The 26,068-nt window shown below is 42.0% G+C and overlaps 2 protein-coding genes across 11 annotated transcripts in view; one reads left to right on the forward strand and one right to left on the reverse strand.

Moving 5' to 3' along the window:
• RIBC2 (RIB43A domain with coiled-coils 2) overlaps positions 1-14,850 on the reverse strand; it is a 33,011-nt gene extending 18,161 nt beyond the window's left edge. For 2 of the 3 annotated variants that reach the window (XM_027824214.3, XM_027824213.3), the window contains exons 1-4: positions 14,447-14,850; positions 9,464-9,545; positions 5,703-6,047; positions 4,848-4,966 (exon numbers count right to left, since the gene is read on the reverse strand). In XM_027824214.3, coding sequence (XP_027680015.1) covers positions 4,848-4,966; positions 5,703-6,047; positions 9,464-9,545; positions 14,447-14,563 — 663 coding nt within the window. In that variant the 5' untranslated portion in view covers positions 14,564-14,850. The remainder of the gene's footprint in view (positions 1-4,847; positions 4,967-5,702; positions 6,048-9,463; positions 9,546-14,446) is intronic. The other variant, XM_043537694.1, reaches the window with a different exon arrangement.
• A 1-nt stretch (position 14,851) lies between these two features.
• SMC1B (structural maintenance of chromosomes 1B) overlaps positions 14,852-26,068 on the forward strand; it is a 60,871-nt gene continuing 49,654 nt past the window's right edge. For 2 of the 8 annotated variants that reach the window (XM_043536740.1, XM_043536777.1), the window contains exons 1-4: positions 14,853-15,171; positions 17,280-17,468; positions 21,374-21,486; positions 25,861-26,064. In XM_043536740.1, the coding sequence (XP_043392675.1) occupies positions 15,063-15,171; positions 17,280-17,468; positions 21,374-21,486; positions 25,861-26,064 (615 nt within the window). In that variant the 5' untranslated portion in view covers positions 14,853-15,062. Of the gene's footprint in view, positions 15,172-17,279; positions 17,469-21,373; positions 21,487-25,860; positions 26,065-26,068 lie in introns of those variants that run through there. The other 6 variants (XM_043536864.1, XM_043536984.1, XM_043536831.1 and 3 more) reach the window with 5 other exon arrangements.

Genomic DNA, 26,068 nt, shown 5'->3' on the forward strand with positions numbered 1-26,068 from the left:
TTCAATTATATCTAGAAGTAAAGAGCAGTATTAACCGCCATCTTCTGGTAGCCTAGTTTTTCAGGAGATGAGAGCTACAGTATCACAGGGGTCTGATCAGAGATCATAATGGCTTTTTTTAATTGTTAATAACACAGCTACCAAGCTAACTTTAACGATTAAGAATCTTCCCTACGAGTCTTATCAGTTGATAGGATTTGTGTGTTTTCAGGTTTTACTGATCAGGATTGACACTCCTGCCCCCAGATTTGGCTGCTTAATTACTAAAAACATCATTACCAATCCAGCCTTTTTAAAGCTTTTTGACCTCAGACTCAATGAGGTGGGTTTCCTGGAGGATTATTATATCCACTTACAGCTCATTAAAGTTAGATTCATATTTTTTCCTTCTTATACAGTTAACATTCCTTTTTATGTTCCAAGAAACATTTAAATAAATTAGCCATAGGTACTCAAAGGGGGAAGTGTCCCAAAAAACATCTTAGTCCATGCACACTAAGACTCAAAGGTACAGCAAGGGTGAGAAGTCCAGGTTGAGGAATACCTAGAAGCGTTCATAAGGCTGTGACACGTGGCCAGAAAGGGTTAAGCATCCTGCAGGATAAATTACCCAAATTCAGCTTTTAGGGACATATTGGTAGATAATCTTTTTGTGTGTTTACATATATTACTCCTAGGGGAATTCTGCACCAAAAAAAGAAATAATTCTGCACCGAAAAATTAAAATTTCTGAGCAAAATTTTTTAAAATTCTGCAAAATAATGCATATTTTGTTTGCTAAAATAATATAATCATGCTGGTTTCAATTATTTTGGTAATTTATTTAAACTACGATACAACGGATGAAGTATGGGAGTGGGGAACATTGGAGGAAATCCCCAACCCCCTCTGTCTAATAGTAATGTAGCTACTATTGACCCTTTACTTCCAGTTATTAGTCAACAAATATATACTGCCATATGCTCAGTGTTACATCATTGCAACTGAAGAGCAAGTGAAGGCTGGGGAATCAAATTCACACTTTATATTAGCTCCTGCCTATCTCCAGAAACGGCAGTAGCAAACAATTGATGGAGCACATTTTGAAAGGAAATTTTTTTAGTACAAAAATGTACATGACTTCTAATCACCAAAGCACCACAAACATTTATAAGGCCACACTGTCCTTTACACCACTGACAACGTAAAGGAGCCTTAAAATTTCTACACCTGTTTTATCCTCCTGGGGGATTCACGAAGAAGGCAGGCTGATACATTCTGCTTTGCCTGAGGGGACAGAACCTGCCCCATGCCTACCTCACCAGAAACACTCCAAAGCTCTGCCCTTCCATGCTGAGCATGCCACAATAGCGAGCGAGAGGGACAGTGTCTCTCTCTCACACATGACTGCCCAACCCTCCCACCTCAGCAGTGATTTATGTCTCTACCAGCTGCTCCAAGCACCCAAACCAACCTGCCTGCACTGCTGGGGAGGGGCGTGTGACCGCTCTTGTGACTTCCCTTTGCTTCCCTGTCAGAAGTCTTTTTTCTGCAGGGAAGCAAAGAAATCTGTGAGGGCCATGAATTCTGTGCATGCACAGTAATGCAGAATTCCCCCAGGAGTAATATATATTGTTAAAGGTTAATGTAATTGAACATTTCCTGCCTATGCTGTATTCTGTTAATTCAGAGATCAAAAGAAAATATTAACATTTAAATTAACTGTAAATATAGTGATATCACGGTCTTGATTTCTCTTTGAAGTATACAGCAAATCACCTGTAAATGGTGGGAAACAGGCAATTGCTTTATGTTAATCTGTGTAGCTAATTACTAGTGATGCTTAGGAAATAGGTCTACTTCAGAGTCTCAATGATTGCCTATTGTTCGCCTAATAACTCTGAGCTATCAAGAGAAGACCTGGAACTGTATAAAAAACCCTTGGGTCCTGATCCTTTTTCTCTCAGATCTGCTTGATACTTTATGCAGGGGAAGCTTCAATCATAAGACTGAGATCTCCAGTCCCACCTGGGATCACCCTGGATATGAACATTGGACTGAATCTATGGATTAATTTTAAGAACTCTTTGCAACTCCAAAGCTCACCATCTCTACTATGAAACTAATCTCAGAACTGTACTCATGTCTGTATGTATACTGATCTTTTTAATAAATTTTAGTTCAGTTAATAATCTGTTGTAAGCGTTTGTTTGGGTAAGATCTGAAATATTCATTAACTTGGGAGGTAATGTGTCTGATCCTTTGGGATTGGTAGAACTTTCTTATATGATGAATAAGATTTTCAGTAATCCTCATCATATTTGACTTGGGTGTCTGGGTGGAAGCCCAAGGCTGGATTGCTATACTGGGCTTCTGTGCAACCAGTAAGGGATTATAGAAGCTGTTTTCTGCTGGCTTGATAGAATATTGAAATATCCACCAGCTCTGGGGATTATCTGCCCCATTCTTTACAGTTTGCCCTAGTTGAATAATCTCAGTGTGGCCCCCTGGGACACTGGTCATAAAGGCATTTAGATGGAGAAGAGAAACTAGAGTGGCAAGAGGTTAAGTAGGTAAGAGAGTTAAAAGGAGGTAGTACAGAGGGGTGTAAAACAAGGCAAAGGTGTGAAAGACCAATGCTCTCAAGTCAGAGTGGGATAAAAGATCAGGAAGATAGAGGAGTAGACTGAATGAACACATCCTCTCTGTTCCACATCAAATGCAAAATATATGAATATGCCTAATCCTCCCCGTTGGTGCTTCCCCGCACAAAAGGCAGGAGATGGGGGGAGGATGAACATTGCTGAATACATTTTAAATAGGGTTTCTGGGCTAAATGCACATAACTATGCATTGGAGGTTAGAGTCCTACCAGACACATCTGCTTGTGGATCCACTGGAAAAATGAGGGATGAGAAACAAGAAACTACTTTACCACCTTCTATAGACAGATGGGTCCAAAATCCCAGTGTCTGGCTCTCCAAGGGCCAGCTCTTAAAACACACAGGAAGTGAAATAATGCCCTCATCCCTGTGCACATTACCCAATATCTGCAATTTAAATTGAATACTTTACCAGTATGCTGTTCTTAAAATCATTAATTAAGGCAACCCTTCCCACACCCCACTCCTCTTCTTCCTCCTGGAAGCACAAAACTGATGGGGGGAAAAAAGCTCATAACCATTATTAGAAATGGAGTCAAGAGATCTGGACTGATAGGTAACCAACTGCAGTTCATATAGTTTAAGCAAAGCAATCAATATGGTGTTTCAAAGAGCGGATAGGATATAGTTACTATCTCCACGGGAGCCAGGTTGGTCTGGATTCTTGCTCAGTGAGATGTGTTGTGGTGATTTCCGTCTATGAATGTCTGATGGTTCCGCCTGGCTTTAAATATGGGTACGATGGAGGATATGGGAGGTACAGAGCTGAGGTGGGCATTTCTCTGGATCCCTTCACTTCTGACAACAACAACCCAGCATTGCAAGTGTTGAATAGCAAATACCATGGCAATGTAATTTTGGTTCTATAGAAAAAGCCATAGAATGTAGTTTTCTGCTTCTCCCAGTTTCGAGAAGTTAAGGGCCTGGCTATCCACCTTCATCTGAAAAAGAGCTTGGAAGGCTATAAAATAGGTCAGTCTTTTCTCCTTGGCCTGCTTCCTTGACATATTTAACAGGGCTCTTTTTTGATTACCTCCTGGCTGTAGTTGGGAAATATCACTATTCTACGCCCTTTCCAGCTCAGGTTTCCTTGTTCCCAGGCTTTATTATTATTACTTAAGAATGGATTCTTTCACATTGTATTTTAGAAAATTTAATATAAATGCTTGGCTTGGAATTAGTTGAGGGTTCGGTGACTAGGAGCAGCGGGCCCTTTCTATATTCAGCTCTGTCTGGGTATAAGGAAAATCTCAAGTAGTGTCTTATACAAATTCTACAGATCTAACCACCCTCAAATTATTTCTTCTGGATGGCCTTACAGATCAATTCTATTTTTCAGCTTTTGGATCAGACATGTTTGGTCTGCACTGATCATAATAGAGTTCATATTATCTTCTAAGGTACACATTCTAACTTCTGCCTCCCTGATCCTGGAGATTAGCCCCTGCAAACTGACCTGGTGTACTGCAGTTATGATTTAAATTTCAGAGATATTCTCTGATACAGTGGTTCCCAAACTTTTGAACTGGTGACCCCTTTCACATAGCAAGCGTCTGAGTGACCCCCTTAGAAACTGATAACACTTTTTAATATATTTAACACCATTATAAATGCTGGAGGCAAAGCGGGGTTTGGGGTGGAGGCTGACAGCTCACGACCCCCCACGTAATAACTTCTCTACCCCCTGAGGAGTCCTGGCCTTCAGTTTGAGAACCCCTGCTCTGATATATACATAAGCAGGATCTGTTCTTCAGCTATCTGCTTTATCATATTGTAGACTTGCTCCTTCTCGAGAGGTGCCATGCTGCCCTGCAAAGGGCTATCAGAGACCCTCTGATTCTTCACAATTTCTGGTGAGTCTGAGGAGTTTAAAACCAGATCCATCTGCTACTGTGATGTTAAAGAGCAGGATGAGCCACGCAGAGACAAAAAACTGTGGTGTTAGTACAGTGGATATTGACAGATTTTAGTGAGGCTGAGCAAAAGCTCCAGATCTAGGCAGACATTTTCCCCTGCTGGCTCCTGGACGCTGGCAGAGGATATCTTTAGAGAGGTGCATAAAACATATTTTCTAATTACTAAAACAACACTGGAACTTAATTGCTGACAAATCTGTGCGGCAACATCATTACTCATTGTACTTTGTTATATGACTTAAAAAAAAATTGCTCGATTCCTTCCTCTTTATAACCAATATTAATTTACCTGAGTTCTATTAAAATCCTTGGTAGCTGCACAAACAGCTTGTCTGGTTTCTACGTCTTTCCTTTGTAGTTCCATGGCTTTTTGATCTAGGTCTAGCCTGTTCTTGTCATGGAGATCCTCTAAATTAGATTAAAACAGAATTTAATTGATAAGCCTTATCATCCATGCATATGTAAATGTAATTTTAAAACAGTTGTTGGTTGATGAACTATTCATATATTAAACAGAAAGCCATCTCATGTATCCCTTTCCAAATTCCATGGCTAAGGTTTATCATAGAAGGTTTAATGGGTCAGTAAATTAACATATCAAGGAATCCAGGTTAGAAATGTAAAAAATGAAGCAAACTTTATTTAATACTTGTTTGTTCAAAACTTGTTTGGACAAAGTTTTTAAAAAATATTGTAACTATCCCCAGAAAACACTTTTTTCAGGACAGAAACTAAAAAAAAAATAAATCAGAGCTTCATTTTATCTATTGTAACATTAGTATAAAAGCATAACAAGTAGCTTGACTTCATTGAATCAAACATTCAAAATACACAAGCTTTTTTTAAAACTACCCAGTCTCTTCATTTCAGGTGTATAGGGGAAAAGAAGATTAGAAATTCATGGGATCATCATAAGTTCTCAATACAAGTACTTTAACTGAGACATTAAAACAAGTTTATTTTTGAGAGTCTGCAGCGGATACCTGTGTGAAGTTAAAATTCCCACAGCACTTTCCTTATATCACAGATTGGCATAATGGGCTATTCTACAGTTTTGCAAATTATTCACAGTAGAATTTGTTTAAAAAAAAACAAAACAAAACAAAAAAAACATTAAAATCAAACTTCTACCTTCATTTGTTACCTGCAAATTTCTGGTCTGCTAATGCATTCTTCCAATCTCTCTGTTGCTGTAGAGACCATTCTCTTGACTGCTCCTTTTGAAATTTCACCCTCTGATCATGGTTTAAATCTTCTCCTAGAAACTTCTGCAAGCCAGATACAGTACATCGAGGGTCATTGTCAGAGAGGCGAGCAGGAGTATCCTTCTTCAGGGCCTGTGGGTCAGACAAATCAAACTCACGCCGAGTTTCTGGCTTCTGAAAATTCTGTTGAAACTCAGTGACAGCTTTGTTTAGGTTTTTGATGTCTTGTTTCTGTCGTTCTTCTAACATACAGATGATCTTGTCATTTTGCTTCATTTCACCAGCTACAAAAAGGTTATAAACAAGGTAAAACTACGAGATTCAAAATGTACAGGGGGTTGTAAAAAATGAAGACTGCGATCTTGAAAAAAGACTAGAAAATAAATCTTTAAACTACTAGACTTAAGTCATTTAGGAGGTCAAAGCTGGTAAATGATTTTTCTAAGATGATAGGGCCATTCAATTATAAAAACTCTCAATTGTTAATCACCTTTGGCACCAGAAACTTGCTGGAAAATATAATCAAAAATATACATAAAATAAAGACAGAAGATAAAACTGCTAACAAATTTTGTTGTAGCATATCAATCCTAGGTACAGTAGAGCAATTCCTCAGCATCTACTACTAATTTGCAGTAGTCACTGAAACACAATTACTTATTAGGAACACAAGAAACTATAAAACTAACAATCAGCACTCTAAAATGACGTACCACCAATGATACAGCTTGGAAAAAATATTGGCAAACACCATTGCTTTTTAGAGAATTTATTGTTAATTACCGCCTCAGTTCAAACATTGCAACTGATCCTGTCCCACAGAGTACACAGTCTAACTGTTTAAATATAATTCACAAGTAAATACCTGTCAGAATGCATGTGTTCTGGAAGTTTCCTATAGGGTCAAATTCTGTTAGATATTGTGAATCAATGCCTGCCAGGAAAATCATGACCAGCAGCAGCTGTGCAGTGCAGAAGCTGGCTACTACATTTTGGCAATTCTTGAACCCACAGAGAGATTACTCTGTGGGCCCTTAGCAAATGAAACCATCGAGGGGCATTCCAGCCATGGTGGGCCATGGTGCAGCTTAGATGTCACGGGATGTGCTCAGCATGATTATGTGTCTGTGCCCTGACTCAGCAATGGCTCCTACTCACAACCCTGGTTTAGATTATACATGTTTCTATCAAAAACAATCTATATACTGATGGCTGTCCATAATGAGCACCTCTAGGAGCAAAGAGATATTGCAATGCATGTGCTTCAGTGGCACAGGTTCTATTCATATTAGCAGAACTGTACAGCCCTCCCCAAGTAAATTGATGAGTACTTTACACCACACTCCCGAATCGGATTAATTAAAATACACTTTCCTAATGGCATGTAGCATATACATGATGCAATATAAAAAAAATCCAAATATAAAGAGTGGGCTAAATCCTGAAGACCTTATTGATAGAAAACTCCCATTGACTTAGGCGGAAGTTTTACCCAGTGTGGGGAAAAAAAATTTCCCGCTCAAGTGAAGAGAGATATTGTTTCAAGCGTGATATACTTTCTATGTCTGAATTAAGAGGGAAAAACATAATCAGTCAAGTGCTCACATATGGACAAGGTTTATGAAATTAATTTACATTTTGAAACTAAATGTGGGACAAGGAAAATACAAATTTGCTCAGATAACTATTACCATTTTAGTGCATATGTATCTTTATTTGCTGATACAGCAGTAAGTGATTCCTACAGCATAGGTTTTCAAAATGAGTACCTAAAGTGAGGATCCTAAATCTGATCCTTTAAAGTATTATGCATAAGTAAGACTAAGATTTTGTCATGCATATTTTTAGTAAAAATCAGACAGGTCATGGGCAATAAAGAATAATTCATGGAAGCCCGTGAATTTATCCATGACTTTTACTAAAAATATGCATGACAAAATGGGGAGCCGCAGGGTCCCCACACTACCGGTGGGGGACTGGCTGGGAGCTGCAACGGCCCCCCCTCTGCCCGTGACTCTGAGCTGCGGTGCACCCTTGCTGCCCACGGCGGCCAGGAACTGCGGGGCACCCCCACCATCCACAGCAGCTGGGAGCTCCTGGGACACTCCCTTCCCTGCCCGCAGCAGCTGAGAGCTTGGGGCCTTGCAATTCCCAGCCACCATGGGCAATGGGGGGACCCTGCAGCTCCCAGGTGCTGTGGGCTCACGTCACGGAGGTCTCTGGAAGTCACAGATTCCGTGACCTCTGTGACAAAATCGTAGCCCTATGCATAAGCTTAACTTTACACACAGGGTTCATTGGGACTTCTGATATGCTTTAAGTTAAACTGATTTTCAAAAGGGCTGAGAAGCCAACAGTTCCCATTGTCTTCTACTCCTGGGGGAATTCTGCACCAAAAAATTTAAAATTCTAAACATAATATTTTAAAATCCTGCAAAATTCTGCATATTTTATTTGTCAAAATAACACAATATAATTACACCAGTTTCAATTATTTTGGTAACGTATTTCAAAATACCTGTCAGCAAGTATGTCTGTAATATTACAGACAATGAAAAAGATTCAGGAAATGTTTTTTGTCAAATAGATTCCTTACAAGGCATATAAATACAGAACTTTGTGTAATTCATTTAAACTACAATACAGAACCATGTCCCCACCGCCCACACCAGAAGCAGTGCAAAGGCTTGTGGGAGTCAGGGGTAACGGAGGAGCTGACGGAAAGGGAAAGAGCCTGTGAGTGAACCTGGAGGGTTGTTGGGTGTGGGTGGGAGAAATATGGAACAGGTTTTTTGGGAGGGCAAGGGGGAATTGTTAGGGAGCCTCCCCCATGCAGACTCTGGCTGACCCCTGGCCTCTCCCATTCAGTCAGGCACATCTGTCCCCATGTGTCCCTGCACCCTCTCCCCCCCCCCATCTTCCTCCACCCCCACTCAGACACCCACTCCCCATGTGTCCCCACACCTGTCACCCTGCACCCCCTCCTCCAATCACCATGTGTCCTTGCACCCCCCATCCCATGTTTCTGTGCCCCCACTCAGGCATCCCCCTTCCCCCATGTGTCCCTGTACCCCCACTCAGCCACTCCCTCCCCCATGTGTCCCTGCATTCCCTCCCCCTGTGCCTGTGTGGCTCTGTGCCTCCACTCCCATTCAGCCACTGCCCCAGTGTGTCCTCCCCCAATAGCCCCTATGAACCCCAGTTTGTGACCCCCCCAGCAGCCCCATGTGTCCCACGCTGTCTGTCCCCTCATATCCTCTGTCTCTTGACCTGGCCCCACCAACGCTGTGAAGAAGTCATCCTCTTCCCTTTCCCATCACAGCTGGGGATTGCTCGGGAGTGGCTGCTCTGTTCTAGCACCACAGCAGCCCCTGGTAGGCAAAAGGCATAACTGCAGCAACTTTCTGGCAGAAGTTATTGTCTGTGGGGAAAAAAAATTATGCGCAGCACATCAATTATGTGTGTGTGCAGCTGCGCAGAATTCACCCAGGAGTAGTCTTCAGGCCACTTATAGAGGTGTCTACCTTTTAGCACCCATTTTTAATATCTTGGCCTACATTTCCACAGCAGCAAATACTCAGGAAAAGACTGGTGGAAACATTTAAAAAGGAGAAAATGGTGAGAAAAGATCACAAAACAGAGTACAAATGTTTACATATACTAATACAAAATTGTATTATCTATATAGCAATGAATGTACCAATTGTTTCATGTCGTGCTTTCTCATTTGCCTCTTGAATCTTCTTATCATTGATTTGAGTATCCAAAGCATCCTTATCAACCTATTACAATGAAAAAAATTAAGCTCTGTAAAAATTATTTATTCTATTGAAAATATTTAAAATATGTTTACAGGCTTTAGTCCAACCTTTTATATTAAAATGTCCACTTGAGCCAGAAATGAATGAATTTGCCTTCCAAAATTATAATTTTAAACAGCTGTGAATTATGTTATTGCCAGTGAAATGGCTTTAATGGTAAATTACAGGCACTTTACTATTTAAAGTATGTGGCTGCAAAAAGAAAATCCAACAATAATATTTGTTTGTTCACTTCATTCTAATAGCAACATGTACATTCTTATTCTGAAACAAAATAACATTACAAGGTTAGGTTGAGCTCCAATACACTAGATGAAATGTTTCTTCCACCGTAGAGGGCATTCCTACTTAATTTACTTATCTTTCATCCATTTACATATATTAAATAGTTGTAAAGGTTTTTGACATTCACTTTATAATAGTTTTATAAACTACTATATAGTTGTAAAAAGTTTGTGCACTTCTGTAAAATCTACCATTTAGCCTCACACATCTGTTGGAGGCGGAGGTGGCAGTAAGAGGGAATTTTCAGCCTTCACAGTGTGAAGCATTGTGTCTGGTGTTTTCAGCATGCAACTGGGGTTCTGTCCCTGACTCTTCCACAGATTTTCTGTGTGACCTTGGCCAAGTGACTTAATTTTTTTTTGTATCTATAAAAGTGGGATAATAATCCTTATTCATCTTGGTAAAGCACTTTTAGATCCTTGGATGAAAAATGAAAGGTATTAATTATTATTTTCTATTTGGATTAAGCAAGTGCTCTCAAAACAGATCACAGTAGAAAAGACATATGGTGTGATGCTGCCTAGGGCCACGTCCACACTACCCGCCGGATAGTGATCGATCTATCGGGGATCGATTTATCGCGTCTAGTGTAGACGCGATAAATCGATCCCCGATCGCTCAGCCATCGACTCTGGAACTCCACCACGGCGAGAGGCGGAAGTGGAGTCGATAGGGGAGCGGTGGCCGTCGATCCCGTGCCGCAAGGACGCGAAGTAAGTGATTCTAAGTCGAGCTAAGATACGTCGACTTCAGCTACGCTATTCTCGTAGCTGAAGTTGCGTATCTTAGATCGATTCCCCCCCCAGTGTAGACCAGGCCTAGGATTGCTGAATATGCTGATTAGGTGAAGAAACAAAGTCTGATCTTATGAAGTATGAAAGCAGCAGAAGTCCTAGAATATCTTCAAATGATAAATAAAGTTCAAAATCATGCAGTACTGGATTCTTAATATAAATTAAGTTATGAGGAAATATTTGGTTAATAAAGTTCTTCACAATTTCAGTAACAAGTTAAGGAAAAATTAAAGATGCCTCCTTTGGTAGATTCTAGGCATAAAATGGACAAATAAAGACTGGACAGATTGTACAAATTTTGAACTACTGTACCAGCTATATACCTTCTCTGAACAGTTTTCTCTTCTCCAGAAAATACCCAGAAAAAAACTGCTCCAAATCACGCAGATCTTTCGTACTCATCTGAATAGTCCAGAATCCCAACCCGAGAGCATTTGAAATGCTAGTTATTGCACTAACTGCATGCCAAGATATCAATAGCATTGCAGTGATGAATTATTTGCTATGCTGAGGCATCCAACTGTTTTTCTAATCTGTTCTTATAATAATCTTTCTTTATTTGTAATTTTACACCTTATGTGTACATATACATACTGTGTACATGTTAGTTCATATTCATTTTTGATTTGGTTGTGTATTTGCATTCTTTTAAGAAATTCCTGATGCTGAGAAGAATGAGCTCTAAATTAAATTAGCTCTTCTATAAATGAAAAAAGCTAAATATCTCAGAGCATGTTTACAAAGACTGGGGTGAGCATAATTAACCCCACATTGCAGATGAGGTAAGGTGTGCATAAAGAGGGAAAGTGATTTACCTAAGATCACACAATAAGTTAATGGCAGTTAAGAATAGAAATAAGGTCTCCTGACTCCCATTCCCATGCCAGTGAACCACTCTGTACACTCCCTGCCCTTTTTGATTCAGTCTCTTTTCCAACATTTGTGGAATGTTCAGAAGTCAGATACTGGCTTGCTTCAAACTTCTTCAGAAGTAGCAGCTAAACAGAACTGATAATATTAAAATCTATGCCCGCATGTAGTATACAAGCACTTTAAAAATGTGACTGGAAGCACAAATATACTGTATATTTTGTAGGCTTCAGGATCTTTCTACTTTGTGCTATGCTTAATTTCAGAGCACAGGACAACCCCCACTCCGAATGTTACCTTTCACATGTTGAATACAAAAAGAAAAGGAGTACTTGTGGCACCTTAGAGACTAACAAATTTATTTGAGCATAAGTTTTCGTGAGCTACAGCTCACTTCATCGGATGCATTCAGTGCTCACGAAAGCTTATGCTCAAATAAATTTGTTAGTCTCTAAGGTGCCACAAGTACTCCTTTTCTTTTTGCGGATACAGACTAACAAGGTTGCTACTCTGAAACATGTTGAATACATTACACTATTTTAATTTAAACCAACAAAAACATGTATAGAATCCTTTCTTAGGTTTATCTTTCATTTCTTATGTTTGTCTCTCCTGCAAATTGATTCAACATACTAGTGCAAAAGTCTTTGGGCCAGATCCTCAGATGGTATAGATCAGCACATTTCCATTAAGTGGAGAAATGCAGATTTACATCAGCTGAGGATTTATCTTTTAAACTTTTAAAATCATGTAGTAACACAAAAGTCATGGCAAAAGCCAAATGATGAATGTCCCTGTGCAAGAAACTGGTCTTCAGTTGTCTAGTTACTTTACCTGTGTGGGCAAACTGTCTGACAATTGCCAAGTACATGATTTCTTGCACTCTCCTCAGAAGCATCTAGCACTGGCCACTACTGGTAACAGAATACTGGATCAGATGGACCACTGGTCCATCTTATTCCCTTGTAACTAAGGTGACTGTGGCATAAAGGCCCCAGGCATAAATCCAAGGATTTATAGAAAATTTAGGTAAAATTATCCTTCCAATGACTCATTGATATTCAACCTTAACACTCTAAGGATCAAATTAAGACCAGTCATAAACAGGTCTAATCCACTGAAGTCAATGGATGGAAACCGATTTCACCAATTCTGAATCTAGTTTTATGTGATACTAATATAAAATTATTCATACTTTCATAACACTGAAGGTTATATACTCTAATGGCTAAAGTTAGGGCCCACCAATTTAACGGCTGTGAAAAATGCATTACGGACCATGAAATAAGCCCTTCCTCGTGAAATCCCATGTCCCCTTGTTCCTAGGAGTGCCCCACCAAAAGGAACTCCTAGCTCCAGCTGGGCTGGGGAGGGACAAGACTTGTCCATCTCCTGCACAGATGCTCGGGGGTGGAGGGGGAGGGAAGGGGGAGTGACCAGACCCATCTCCAGGTGCTTCCCCCTGCTGCAGGACACTCTAGGACTGGGCAGCAGCCCCAGGGGTTCCTGCAGCTGAAGGAGACTTGTGGAGTTGGGTCCGATCTTCCCTGTGCTGCTGGGAGCACCCAGCAAAGGGGGCTCCTAGCTCCAGCTGGGGAGGGACAGGACAGGAGGGTGGCAATCCCATAACCCCCACAACAGGTTTGCGACCCCCCTTCCCACAATCCCTTTCTGGGTTGGAACCCTCAGGGTTACAACACTGTGAAAGTTACCAAGTTTCAAATCCTGTGACTGTGAATTTGACAATACTGAAATGTGAATTTGGTAGGGACCTACCTATAGTACATCTGAGGCTTTCAAAGGACTACAAACATAATTTAGCCTCATTGCACCTATGTAAGTTAGTGAAGTCCCCCACCCCGCAAAAAACAAAAACAAACTGGAAGAGACAGACATATAATGGATCTGATTCTCAGTTATCAGTACCTCGTGCAGTTATTTACAGTAGTGTTGCTACCTTTCTAATTTGGTAGTGTCTTACGTTCACCTTCCACTTGCTCTGCACTAGTATAAATGACTACTTAAGGTGCAGGGCAGTGGGGAATCAAGCCCTACAGACATAAAGGTATGTTTACCCTAGGGAAAGACTCCAGCAGCTCCCCACTACCTTATCCCTGCTGTACAGCCTTTCACTGACACGAGTAGATACACACCGCAGTGTGGAGACTGCTTGCTTGTCACTGTGGCGTGTAGCTACATACACCTAACATGCCACCGCAAGTAGTGCGAGTAGTGTAAACGTAGCCTAACATTTTGGCACCTAAGGCGGGGAGCTCAAATGACACCCCCATGCCCCTTCGCTTGGGCCAAAACTTTGAAACTCTGGGTCCTACTGGCGCCCCCCCCCCCCCAGTCTGGCACCTGAGGCAGTCGCCTCAGTTCGCCTCATGGTAAGGCCAGCCCTGCAGCCTAAATATGCACCCACACAGGGTCTGATTCGGTTTCCATTAAAGAAAGCTGAAGTTTTGTCCTTGGTTTCAAGAGAAGCAGGATGAGCTACCCATGTAAGAACTGCAGAGGTAATCTTCCAACCCTGGAAATGTTGAGTGAGAGGCTGTCTAAATTGGAGTGCCTTCTAAATGTGAGTCCACCCAGCATGCCTCGGTGCTTCCCTGTCTATTAATGGGGATAAAGACCCTCACCTTTGTAAAGTACTTTGAGACCCCAGGGCAAAAACCCCCACACGGTCACTCCTGGGTTGGGTATTTCTGGTCCCTGGAAACCAGGTTTCCAGGTGCTTGTGGCCCCGCCTTTGAGTCCCGATGTATGATCGTTCATTTAATCGATCCCCGTAGAAGTCGGCACCCCACAGTCCCGCGGGGGAGTCTGGGTCAGTCCGCCTGCCCTCCCCTAGACTGCGCCACGAGGCGGCAGCCCCCCACCGCGCTCCCCTGGAAGGCGCACCCCGCTTACCCCGGCGGTCCTGACTCGGGCGTTGAAGATGCGGCTCTGCCTGTGCAGCTCGCCCTGCCGCCTCCGCTCCAGCGCAGCCGCCTCGGCCAGGTCCCGCTGCAGGCCCAGCTTGCGCATGGTGCCCGCCGGGGGCGAGGTCCCACCCAGGCCGAACCACGACGATCTCCCGGAGCCCTTATTCCCCACCCCGGCGCCGAGCACCGACCTGCACCGGGCGGCCCAGCCCCAGGCCGCCGCCGGGCGATGTCAACAGAGCAGGTTGCTATGGGAACGAGCCCGCCGCCCCCCCGATTTCCGCGGTCGCATCCCTCTCCCCCTTGGCTCTTCCTCCCTGGTCCCGCGCCCCTCAGAAATCTCGCGAGACAAGCCGTCCTTTCCCGCGGGAACTAGCACGCGGCGGCTTCGCCTCAGTGTCTCGCGCTGCGTGGTCCCGCTTTTGTGAAGCCGCAGGTTGCCTGAGGGAGGCGCGGGGCGCGGAAGCTGCGCGTGACACCTGTCCACCCCCTGCGCGCGCGCGGTCCCCCCCCCATATAAATCAACTACTAAGGGGAGGGGAGTTTCGGACATTAACGGCCGCCGTCCCCTCGGGGGTCCCGGCTCGCCCCACCCCGCGGGGATGGGTTACCTGAAGCTGCTGCTGCTGGAGAACTTCAAGTCATGGCGGGGGCGGCAGAGCATCGGCCCCTTCATGAAATTCAACTGCATCATTGGGCCCAACGGATCTGGTAGGGGAGGCCAGGCCACAGCCCACTGGGCTCCGGGGCTTTGCCGGGCTGGGCCCAGCCTGGGGATAGGGCAGCTACCCCACCCTGGGATAGTGACTCCCCTCCTGGCCAGACCCGAGAGGAGTGGTGGCTGTAGCTGCCCTGATCCCACTGGCAAAATGCCAGTTACCCTGCTGGACCTGCAGCATCGGAAACCCCAGTGTGGACACAGCGCTTGGGGGGTCTGAAGCCAGGGATGGGCTAAAGAGGCCCAGCCCTAGTGTCTATCCAGCTGGTTTTAGTGAGGTAGCCTGAGCTCTGCAAGCTGGAGTTCATCACACTGGGTTCACACTTCCTGTCGCTTGCCGCGTAGACATCCGTAAAGCAGGCCTTGTCTGGCTGCCTGGTGGTGTCTGGCAACCCAGGGTGCATCACCTCTAGACAAAAAGGCCAAGTCAGGGCCTTGTCTTCACTGATGACAGGTGTGTGTTTACCTCAGGGTGACTAACATGTGCAAGCTGTCCGGCTGTCAAATTCTAATGCAGGCAAGGCTTTACCAGCCCCAGATTAAGTTGTGGGGTCAGTCCGGGCTTGGGGTGCTGATCTTGCCCTGCTACCTCAAGGCAAACACAACAAGGGCCTTGTCTCCACTGGGGGTTTTACTGCGAGATAATGATTGTGCTCGATAATCTCATTGGGGAAAAACAAAACAAAACCTTTCAAAGCAGTGAAGATAAAGCCTAAGATAGTTATCACTGAACTCAGCCTGAACTCTACCACTTTCTCTACTCAAAACAAACTTACAGTGGTGCAAATTTCTCTATTATTGTTACTAGTAGACAGTGCAATGTAGACACGGCCTTACACACCCTCTCCAGTTGGCGCTGTTGGGAATCACAGCACGGACCAAGCCCTGATAGCTGGATCTGTTCTTGTTTTGATCACATTTGGAGGAAGTTTAACTTAAGTGATAGTAAAAACGTGGCCAGGCATTGTTTTGCATCACCTACCACAGCTCAACCAATGGGAGATTTTTTGTCATGGACCTGTGTAGAAAAAGCAGTAGATGCTATAATAGTCTTATCCAAGGAGGGAGAGAGTTGTCCAGTGGTTACTGCAGGGGCTTAGGATTTGGGACATTTGGGTTCGGTTTCCAGCTCTGCCATTGACTTATTCGGCTCTTGATTAAGTATTTTCACCCCTCTTTGCTTTTAGTTTCCACATTTAAGCTGTCTGAGAAATGCAAAGTAGTATTGGTTAATATTTTTCATTGCTTTAATTTAATTTTTGTGTTAGTGGATCACTCCAACCCTGTCCCCCACTGTTTCTAATGTTCAAAATATTGAATGAAGTTTTTCAGATTCTCATCCAGTTAAATCAGCATAAATTAGATGAATCAGTAGCCAGAAGAAACTCTGATACTGTGTAATCCCCAACATTCAGTTCAAGAATATTCTTATTTTTTCCCCCTTTTTTCCCCCTCTTCTCCTATTTTGGGCCGGAGGGCGAGAGAGAGGAAGATACAGTGTAATGCTGAAGTAGTGATTCTGGGAGACCAGAAAAATGAGGGTGCTATCATGAATGACAGATAAGAGAAAGGGTGAGGGGAGAAAAGTTTTGGTGGAAAGATAATGTTCTAAGTATTAGAAATATTAGCAGAAAAATTATTTATAATAGTGTAAGGAAATATGAAAAAGACATTACGTGGAATTCAAGAATCTGTAAGAAAGAGTTCTAAATGCATTATGAAATAACATTATCAATGACCGTAGTATGTACTGAGCAACTGATATTGTCAGGCAAACTGCAGTAAAGGGGAGAAATTAGACATGCTTAGATAAAGGGTGTATAGACCTGGATGTGTCATAAACTAAGTATGGAATTCAGTGGTGAAACACTTTTATAATAGTTAATCTGTTGCAGACATTGATACTAGCTGTTGGTTATAAATTCAAATTTCAAACATGTAAACCTCTTCTAAAATTTTATTTTAAATAGATGTTTCTTAAATGCATTCGTAGGTTCTGGAAGACAACAAAACTGAGATAGAAATAAAAGATTGTAGTCGGCTAGTTCATACCTATCCAACTCTAAAAAATTAAAAGTTAATGTTTTTGCTCATTTTAAAGGAAAATCAAACATAATGGATGCCCTTAGTTTTGTAATGGGTGAAAGAACAGCAAATTTAAGAGTGAAAAATGTTCGAGAACTTATTCATGGAGCACATGTTGGAAAGCCATTTTCCTCTACTGCAAGTGTGAAAATAGTGTACTGTGAAGAGAATGGAGAAGAGAAAACATTTTCAAGAATCATTCGAGGTAAGTACACCTCTACCCGGATATAACACGAATTCGGATATAAAGCGGTAAAGCAGCGCTCTGGGGGGTGGGGCTGCACTCTCCGGTGGATCAGCATGTCTGGCTCCGACACGTTGCTCTGAGTGACGTGTTAAGGGTGCCCGGCTGAGGGATTGGATAAGGGGCAGAGGGTCTCGGGGGGGGTGGGGAGGAAGGGGGTGTCAGGGAGAAGGGGGAGTTGGATGGTTCGGAGGTTCTAGGGGCAGGGCGGTCAGGGGATGGGGAATGGGGGGTGTTGGGTAGGGTGTGGGAGTCCCGGGGGGCCTGTCAGGGGGTGGGGGTGTGGATAGGGGTCGGGGCAGTCAGGGGACAGGGAGCAGGGGGGTTGGATGGGGTCCTGGGGGTGATTAGGGATGGGGGGGGGTCTCTGGAGGGGGCAGTCAGGGGACAAGGAGCAGGGGGGCTTAGATAGGGAGTGGGCTCTTGGGAGGGGAAGTTAGGGGCGGGGGGTCTCTGGAGGGGGTAGTCAGGGGACAAGGAGCAGGGGGGGTTGGATGGGTCGGGGGTTCTGAGGAGTCAGTCAGGGGGCGGGAAGTGACTATTAATAATGGAAATGCTTGAGGCCAAAGCAAGTTCGATGTAATGCGATTTCACCTATAATGTGGTAAGATTTTTTTTTTTTTGGCTCCCGAGGACCACATTATATCAGGGTAGAGGTGTAGTAGGTTTTGTTTCAAATATATTCTGTTCGATACAGAAAACTTGCAGTAGAGTATTTATTTTTAAATCTTAAATATATAATAATCTGATGGTACAACATGGGCTAATTAATCCTTTGGAATTAAGCCAATTTTTATAGTACCTTTTCATGGTAGCCCGGTGTTGTAATTTATAAGGATGAAAACAGTAACCAAGTAGAAGAGTTAATCAGATGCTAAACAAAATACATGTTAAGTTCCCACCTTCCGCCCCCCCCCCCCCCATGATTGCCCAACTGTAGCTCTGAGAGTTTACCAAAGGAAGTGAGTTCCATGGGGAATTCCTCTGTGAAAGCCATGTTATGGACACAAGCCCAGATTCTCTATGCTATTTAGACTCCTAACTTTCATTGAAATCAATGGGAGTTAGGTGCCTAGACACCTTTGAGAATCTGGGCCACGGTTTCCAACACTGGAAGCACTCTCAAATCCAATCCTAATTACTTTTAGGTGAGGTATAGGATTGGTAGCTGTATCTAATGGTCACTGACCATTCCAGTCTTTAAAGGTTGACACCTCGAATTCCACAAAGAAAAGAAAAGGAAGCCAGTGCAGAGACCTGAGCAAAGGAGATGCAACTGCCCCACGCCACTCAGGAGGAGAGCAGCTGTGTTCTGCTCTAGCTCCAGTGCCCGGGTGGACTTCAGGGGTAGTCCTGAGTATGTTATGGTAGTAAAGACTGGTAGTAACAGGTGTGGCTAATGCTGTAATGTCCATATTTGAAAATAATGGTTGCATTCTGGAGATCATAGAATCACAGAAATGTAGAGCTAGAAGGGACCTTGAGAGGTCATCTAGTCCACCCTCCATTTTGAAGCAGGATTACCTAGACCATGTTTAAGTTGTTCTTAAAAGCCTCCAATGATGAGGATTCCACAACTTCCCTTGGTAACCTGTTGCAATACTTTGTTAGTCTGATAGTTAAAGTATTTTGTAATATCTAATGTAAGCTCCCTTGCTATAGATTAAGATGACTACTAGTTGTCCTCCCTTCAGTGGGCATGGGCAGTTGATTACTGTTCTCTTTAGAACAGCCCTTAAAATATTTGGAGACTCTTATTCTGTCCCTTTAGTTGTCTTTTAAGACTAAACATGTCCAGTATTTTTAACTCTTTCCTCATAGTTCAGGTTTTCTAAAGTGTTGATCATTATTTTAATTCTTCTCTGAACTCTCTCCAGTTTGTCCATATCTTTCCTTAAGTAAAACTGGACACAGTTCTCCAGCTGAGGCCCTCACCAATTCTGAGTAGACTGGAACAGTTACCTCCCGTGTCTTATGTACAACACTCCTGTTAATACACCACCGAATGATATTAGCTTTTTTTGCAAGTGCATCACATTATTGACTCTCATTTATTTTGTAATCCACTATAACCCCTTTTCAGCAGTAGTACTACCTAACCAGTTATTCCCCATTTTGTAGGGTATATTTAATTTTTTTCCTTCCTAAATTAAGTACTTTGAACTTATCTATTGAATTTCATCTTGTTGGTTTCAGACTAATACTCTCATTTGTCATGGTCACTTTGAATTCTGATCCTGTCTTCCAAAGTCCTTTCAACCCTTCCCAACTTAGTGTCATCAGCAAATTTTATAAGCATACTCTCCACTCCATTAATCCAAGTAATGGATAAAAATATTGAATATTACCAGAACAGACCCCTGCAGGATTCCGTTAAATCCAACCTCCAAGTTTGATAGTGACTCACTGATACTCTTTGAGTATGGTTTTTCAACCAGTTGTGCATCCATTTTATAGCAATTTTGTATAGACCACTTTATCCTAGCTTGCTTATGAGAGTGTCAAGTGGGACAGTGTCAAAAACTTTATTGAAATCAAGATATATCATGTTTACTGCTTCCTCCCCTCCTATCCACTTGGCTAGTAACTCGAAGATAATCTCTAATGGTTCTGAGATTGCTTCAGCTAGTTCTTTAAGTACCCTAGAGTGAACTTTGTAAGGCCCTAACAACTTGAATACATCTAATTTAGCTAAATATTTAATCTGTTCTTTCCCTGTTCTGGCTTGCATTCCTTCCATTTTGTTGTTTAATTGTGTTAAGCATCCAATGACAATTAACCTTATTAGTGTAGACTGAAGTAAAACAGGCATGAACCTCTTCCATCATGGTGTAGTCAGTTAGTAGCTCTCCTTCCCCGCTAAGTAGTGGATCTACACTTTCCTGTGTATATATAGAACGTCTTACTGCCTTTTTATGTGCTTTGCTACGTGTAAGTCATTTTGCGCTGTAGCCTCTCATATTTTGTACCTACATGCTTGTACTAGTCTTCTGTACTCATCCTTAGCAATTTGTTCATGTTTCCACTTTTTGTAGGATTCCTTTTTGATTTTCAGGTCATTTAAGAGCTCCTGATGCAGCTCAATTGGCCTCTTATTGTTCTTCCTATCTTTCTTTCCCATTGGGATAGTTTGCTGTTGTGTCTTTAATATTATCTCCTTGAGAAGCTGCCAGCTCTCCTGAACTCCTTTTTCCATTTATCTTTTCTTCCCACGGAACCTCCCCTACCAGTTCTCCAAGTTTGTTAAAGTCTTTTTTTTTTTCCTCCTTATTCTGCTGCCCTCACTTTTTCCTTTCTTTCCAATCATGAAATATATCATTTTATGATTACTGTCACTTCTCTTCCACTTTTGGATTTGCAACCAGTTCCTTCTTGTTAGTCAATATCAAGCCTAAAATGGCTGCTGTTCTCCACTACCTTCGGAAATAAAAAGTTCTCCGAAAGACATTCCAAGAACTTATTGGACATCTTGTGTTTTGTCATATTACTTTCCCACCAGATATCTGGGTAGTTAAAATCCACCATTACTAACAGGTCTTATGTTTTGGATATTTCTGTTCTAGAAATTTCTCATAGAAATGCCTCATCCACTACTTCCTCCTGATCCGGTTGTCTATAGCAGACCCTCTACCCTGATATCAACCTTGTTTTCCCCCTCCCTCCCCCCCCGTCTTATCTTCACCAGAGACTTTCACATGGTTTGTCACTCACCTCCTTCTGGACCTCAGAAGAAGTGTAGACATTATTGATTTACAAAAGGGGAACAGGTGAACTGATTAAATAAAGTGTCAAATGCACAACGTAAATTAATAGTTCAAATATTTGTTTACATGATACTTAAATTTTGTTATTTCTTCCTTTATTAGGTAGTTGTTCTGAGTTTCTTTTCAATGATAAAGCTGTTAGCCGATCTGTTTACACAGCAGAGCTTGAAAAAATAGGCATAATTGTCAAAGCAAGGAACTGCATGGTTTTTCAGGTAAGCATTTAAGGAACTTGGTAACCTCCCAAAGCTTGAGTGCAGATTCGGAGTACTGTAGAGGTAACATGCTTGGTCCATGGGACTAGATGGTTAATGCTGCTCCCTCGTCAGCCAAACAGGTAATTAGTCCCGCACGAATAGAAGTCTTGTCCTAGCCTAAGAAGTCTAGGCTATAAAATGGGAATTGCAAGGGTTTGGTTTGTGTTGGGCAATAGAGGGTGTGCAAGGGAGGTAGGGGGAAGCATTATTCGTCATGGGAAACCCAGTAATTTCTGTGCTTCAATTTATAGGTTGAAAAAGGTCTTCATGTTCTGGATTTTAAAAAAAACAAAAAACCTAAAATTGGCTAACAGCCTTATTTCCCGAGCCAAAATAATTCTTGTCTCAACTTATAAATACTCATAAATATTGTGGATGGAAAATTTTGTTAGGACATCTAGTTCTTCTTTGACAAGTACAGTTTTTCTTTAAATATATTTTCCGAAGTTCTTTGTCCTGTCTAGTTTGCATTAGTCTTCTTAAAGTGTGAACTTACTGCTTTTGAAAGGTGCCATTGTGATGCCTTCTGGTGTACCCAGGGTTGTCAGGCCTCTGGCTACCACCTGTCCTTAAGCAAGAGGAAGCCTTGTCTGTGCCCGCTAGGGGTCAGCACCCCAACTCTATCAGCCATGAACAATGCAAGAACTCCCCTCTAGGGCTCACAAGCCCCACTGTTTCTCTGCAGGTTGGCGATAGGCATGATCCAACTCTCAAGCCCTCTGAGCATCTCCCTGGAGTGTCCAGGCCCAGTCCACTGGGTGCTCACAGTATTCCCAGGTTTGCTGCTTCCAAAGAAACAGGGCACTTCCACTTACCAGCTCTACCTCAGATCACCACTCCTCTTAATACACAGCACTTATTCTTGACTTCACTGTAAATAAGTTTAACAAACCCTATTCTAATAATAGCAAGTAGAAGTATTGGAAACAAATTATTACGTTTATACAACAAAATCAAAACACACTTTCTAGAGTAGAGGCTTAATTATAAGACATGAGAGTATCTTGTTGAGTATTGCTCATTGAAAATCCTTGCAGTGTTTTACAACCAGGGTTGTCTGTGACCCTCCTTTCATGAGACAGCCGTGCTGTAAGCTTGCCTCCTGGGTGAAGGATCCTGTGTGTTTCCTTGTATCCCCAGATATACCCTAACAGTCCTTTGTCTTTAGTAGTAAGCAGGCCATCCGCTTCAGTTTCTTTCATCCTGTGAATTTCTGTAGATTTCACAGTCACCTCTTTTGCCTGTGGCTCAGTATGCAAAAAGGCATACATCATGAGGCATACAATACACAAATGACCAGACAAGGAGACGGGTGTCTGCTGCCTTCTGTCCAAAAGGAACATTTCTGAGGTATGTCACCTCCTGGTGACTTGCCTTAACTCCAAGACTTCAAGAGCATAATTTTTAGTATAAAACATAATTCCTTAAATATTATCTGTACACATATTTTGTAGTGAGTATGATAACCAGTGGGCTACTGGCTCTTGGTAGAGAACTCACATGCCATGCTTCAGTGAACTATTATGCATATATCCAACCCAGGGGATCCCTGTAAAACCCTGTGCACTCTGCCAGTTGGTACCAAGGGATCCCTGGATCACAGCCACTTACTTGACATCACTAGAGACCAAAGTCTTTTATTTATGGAGAAGATGCCTCACAATATCACCTTCCCCACATTGGCCTATTAATGAGCCCAAATAGTCCTCTGAAGAACTACTTCCAAGGTGAACGTTCATTTTTCTTATCTGTTCAGTTCTTGGCCTCTCTGAGACTACCAGTAAGGATGCTAATGGTGATAGTGTGTTTTTATGAGTTGGAGGTGTATATCCACTGGGAAATAGAGTAAAATCACATAGGCTATGGAACCATCTGTGAGTAAGCACTCTTGGTAATTAGGGAACTATGGTGGATTTGAATTGGTGACAAGCAGATGAAAGACTATATCCCATTGTTAATAATATCAGTTATTGAGTCCTCCAATCCATTTAGTTTAACCAGATGTTAAATTAACCCCAAAACAATTTTTAAAAAACCATATGATCTTAAAACAACTGAAACTTACTTTTAGTGTTGATAATGGGATTTGAATTCTTAGTCCTAATCTTCCTCACAAGTCTGTTGAAATACTTTATTTGGCAGTCAAGTATTTTTAGTTTTATATTCCTTCTAATTAGATATCTAAAAATCTCTTCTGCTAATTTAGCTTTCCTTTAAATAAAGTTAATACATATCAAAAATAGTAATCACAGTTACAGAATAAATATATACAGTACTTAATTTTCAAGCTCTACTAACTTGTCTGCTTTAAAAAAAATTATGAAAATATGGAAGGAACTGAATCTACATCATGTAAACTCTCTCAGAAAATTTTCATTTGAAAAGCTTCTGTGACGGGTTGGGTCACAGAAATCCCCTTGGGACTGCCACCTGTTGTGCTGGGACTACCTCCGAGCCTGTTTTTCCTGGCAGCTTGGGACTTCAGAACCCTGCCTTGTTGAGCCAGACATGCTAGTCTGCTACAAACACAGACCCAGGTCAAAACCATGTCCCACGCAAGCTGCAGACTTAACTGAAAACCGCTTAAGGAGTGCTCCTGTCTCTAGCACGCAGATACCCAGTTCCCAATGGGATCTAAACCACAGTTAAATCTGTTTTACTCTGTATAAAGCTTACACAGGGTAAACTCATAAGTTGTTTGCCCTCTATAACACTGATAGAGGGAGATGCACAGCTGTTTGCTCCCCCAGGAATTAATTACTTGCTCTGGGTCAATTAATAAGCAAAATGTGATTTTATTAAGTATAAAAAGTAGGATTTAAGTGGTTCCAAATAATAACAGACAGAACAAGTAAATTACCAAGCAAAATAAAACAGAAACACGCAAGTGAAAGCCTAATACAGTAGAAAACTAAATGCAGGCAAAGCTCACCCTCCGAGATGTTCCAACAAGCTTCTTTGACAGACTAGACTCCTTCCTAGTCTGGGTCCAGCAATCACTCACACCCCCATAGTTACTGTCCTTTGTTCCAGTTTCTTTCAGGCATCTCTTTGGGGTGGAGAGAGTATCTTTTGAGCCGGCTGAAGACAAAATAGAGGGGTTTCCAGGGCCTTTTATATTCTCTCTTGTGCAACATCACAGCCACAAGATGGAGTCTCTAGCCACCTGGGGAAGTCACATGTCTATGAATGATTTAGCTTTTTGCAGGCTGACACCACTGTTTACACGTTAGTTTCCTCACACCTTCTTGTCAACTGTCTAAATGGGCCATCTTGATTATCAGTACAAAAGTTTTTTTTTCTCCTGCTGATAATAGCTCATCTTAATTAATTAGCCTCTTGCAGTTTGTATGGCAACTTCCACCTTGTCTGTCTATCTAATCTTCTTACTATGTGTTCCATTCTATGCATCCGATGAAGTGGGCTGTAGTCCACGAAAGCTTATGCTCTAATGAATTTGTTAGTCTCTAAGGTGCCACAAGTCCTCCTGTTCTTTTTGCGGATACAGACTAACACGGCTGCTACTCTGAAACATGTTAGTTTGAACATTCCCAGGAAAGCTCAGATGTGGATTTGTGTCTCCCAAAGTCCATTGTTAGTTAAGTGTTTCTTGACTGGGCACTTACTGAGAATAGTCCCTTCTCAAGAAGCTGACCAAATGCTTCACTGAGGCTACTTAAAATCAAACACATACATAGCCAATATTCATAACTTCAAATACAAAGATGATTCACACATACAGACAGCATAATTATAACAAGCAAACTACAAACTTTCCATAGACTCCCCAGTTGACTTCCTCTGTATAAGAACTGGTGCAACCATAGGACCCTGGTTGCAACAATGATTTATACAGTCACAGTTTGTCAATATCGTCTCAGCTTCCTCCAGTCCCATAACCTAATGGGTGTTGGGATAAATGTAACATAATACTGCACTTTGTATTAGTGATAACGCTTCCTGACTGGAGTCCTTGTTTCCCAAGTTTTAATCTTTAGTATAGAAATTTTTTTGGATGAATTATGTAAATTATATATTCTTGAATAGTGAGGTTTGTATTGTAATTTCTGATTTTTCTGCCAGTACTACATGATTCCACAACTTTCGGTTTTTTTCTTATTTGGTGTCTGTGTCCAATTTAGGTTCAGTGGACTTTCAAGTCTCTCTGATTGGGAGGCTGTTGAAGTTAGTGAAATATCATTTAAGTGATATCTTGATTTTAAGAGAGTGAATAGCACAATATTGCCTGCAAGTTCAGATTCCCTCTTTGTACAGTACAGTGATCTGCAGTGCTATGATTCTCAGTGCTACATCTTTGAAACTCTATTCTAGGGAGCAGTAGAGTCAATTGCAATGAAGAAGCCCAAGGAAAGAACTCAGCTTTTTGAACAAATTAGTAATTCATGGGAGTTTGCTGAGGAATATGACAGAAAGAAGAAGAAAATGCAACAGGCAGAGGGGGATGCGCAGTTTAATTATAACAAGAAAAAACATGTGGCAGTAGAACGCAAGCATGCAAAGTTAGAGAAAGAGGAGGTAA

This window comes from Chelonia mydas, chromosome 1 (genome assembly GCF_015237465.2).
Source record: "Chelonia mydas isolate rCheMyd1 chromosome 1, rCheMyd1.pri.v2, whole genome shotgun sequence".
NCBI classification, from domain to species: Eukaryota; Metazoa; Chordata; order Testudines; family Cheloniidae; genus Chelonia; species Chelonia mydas.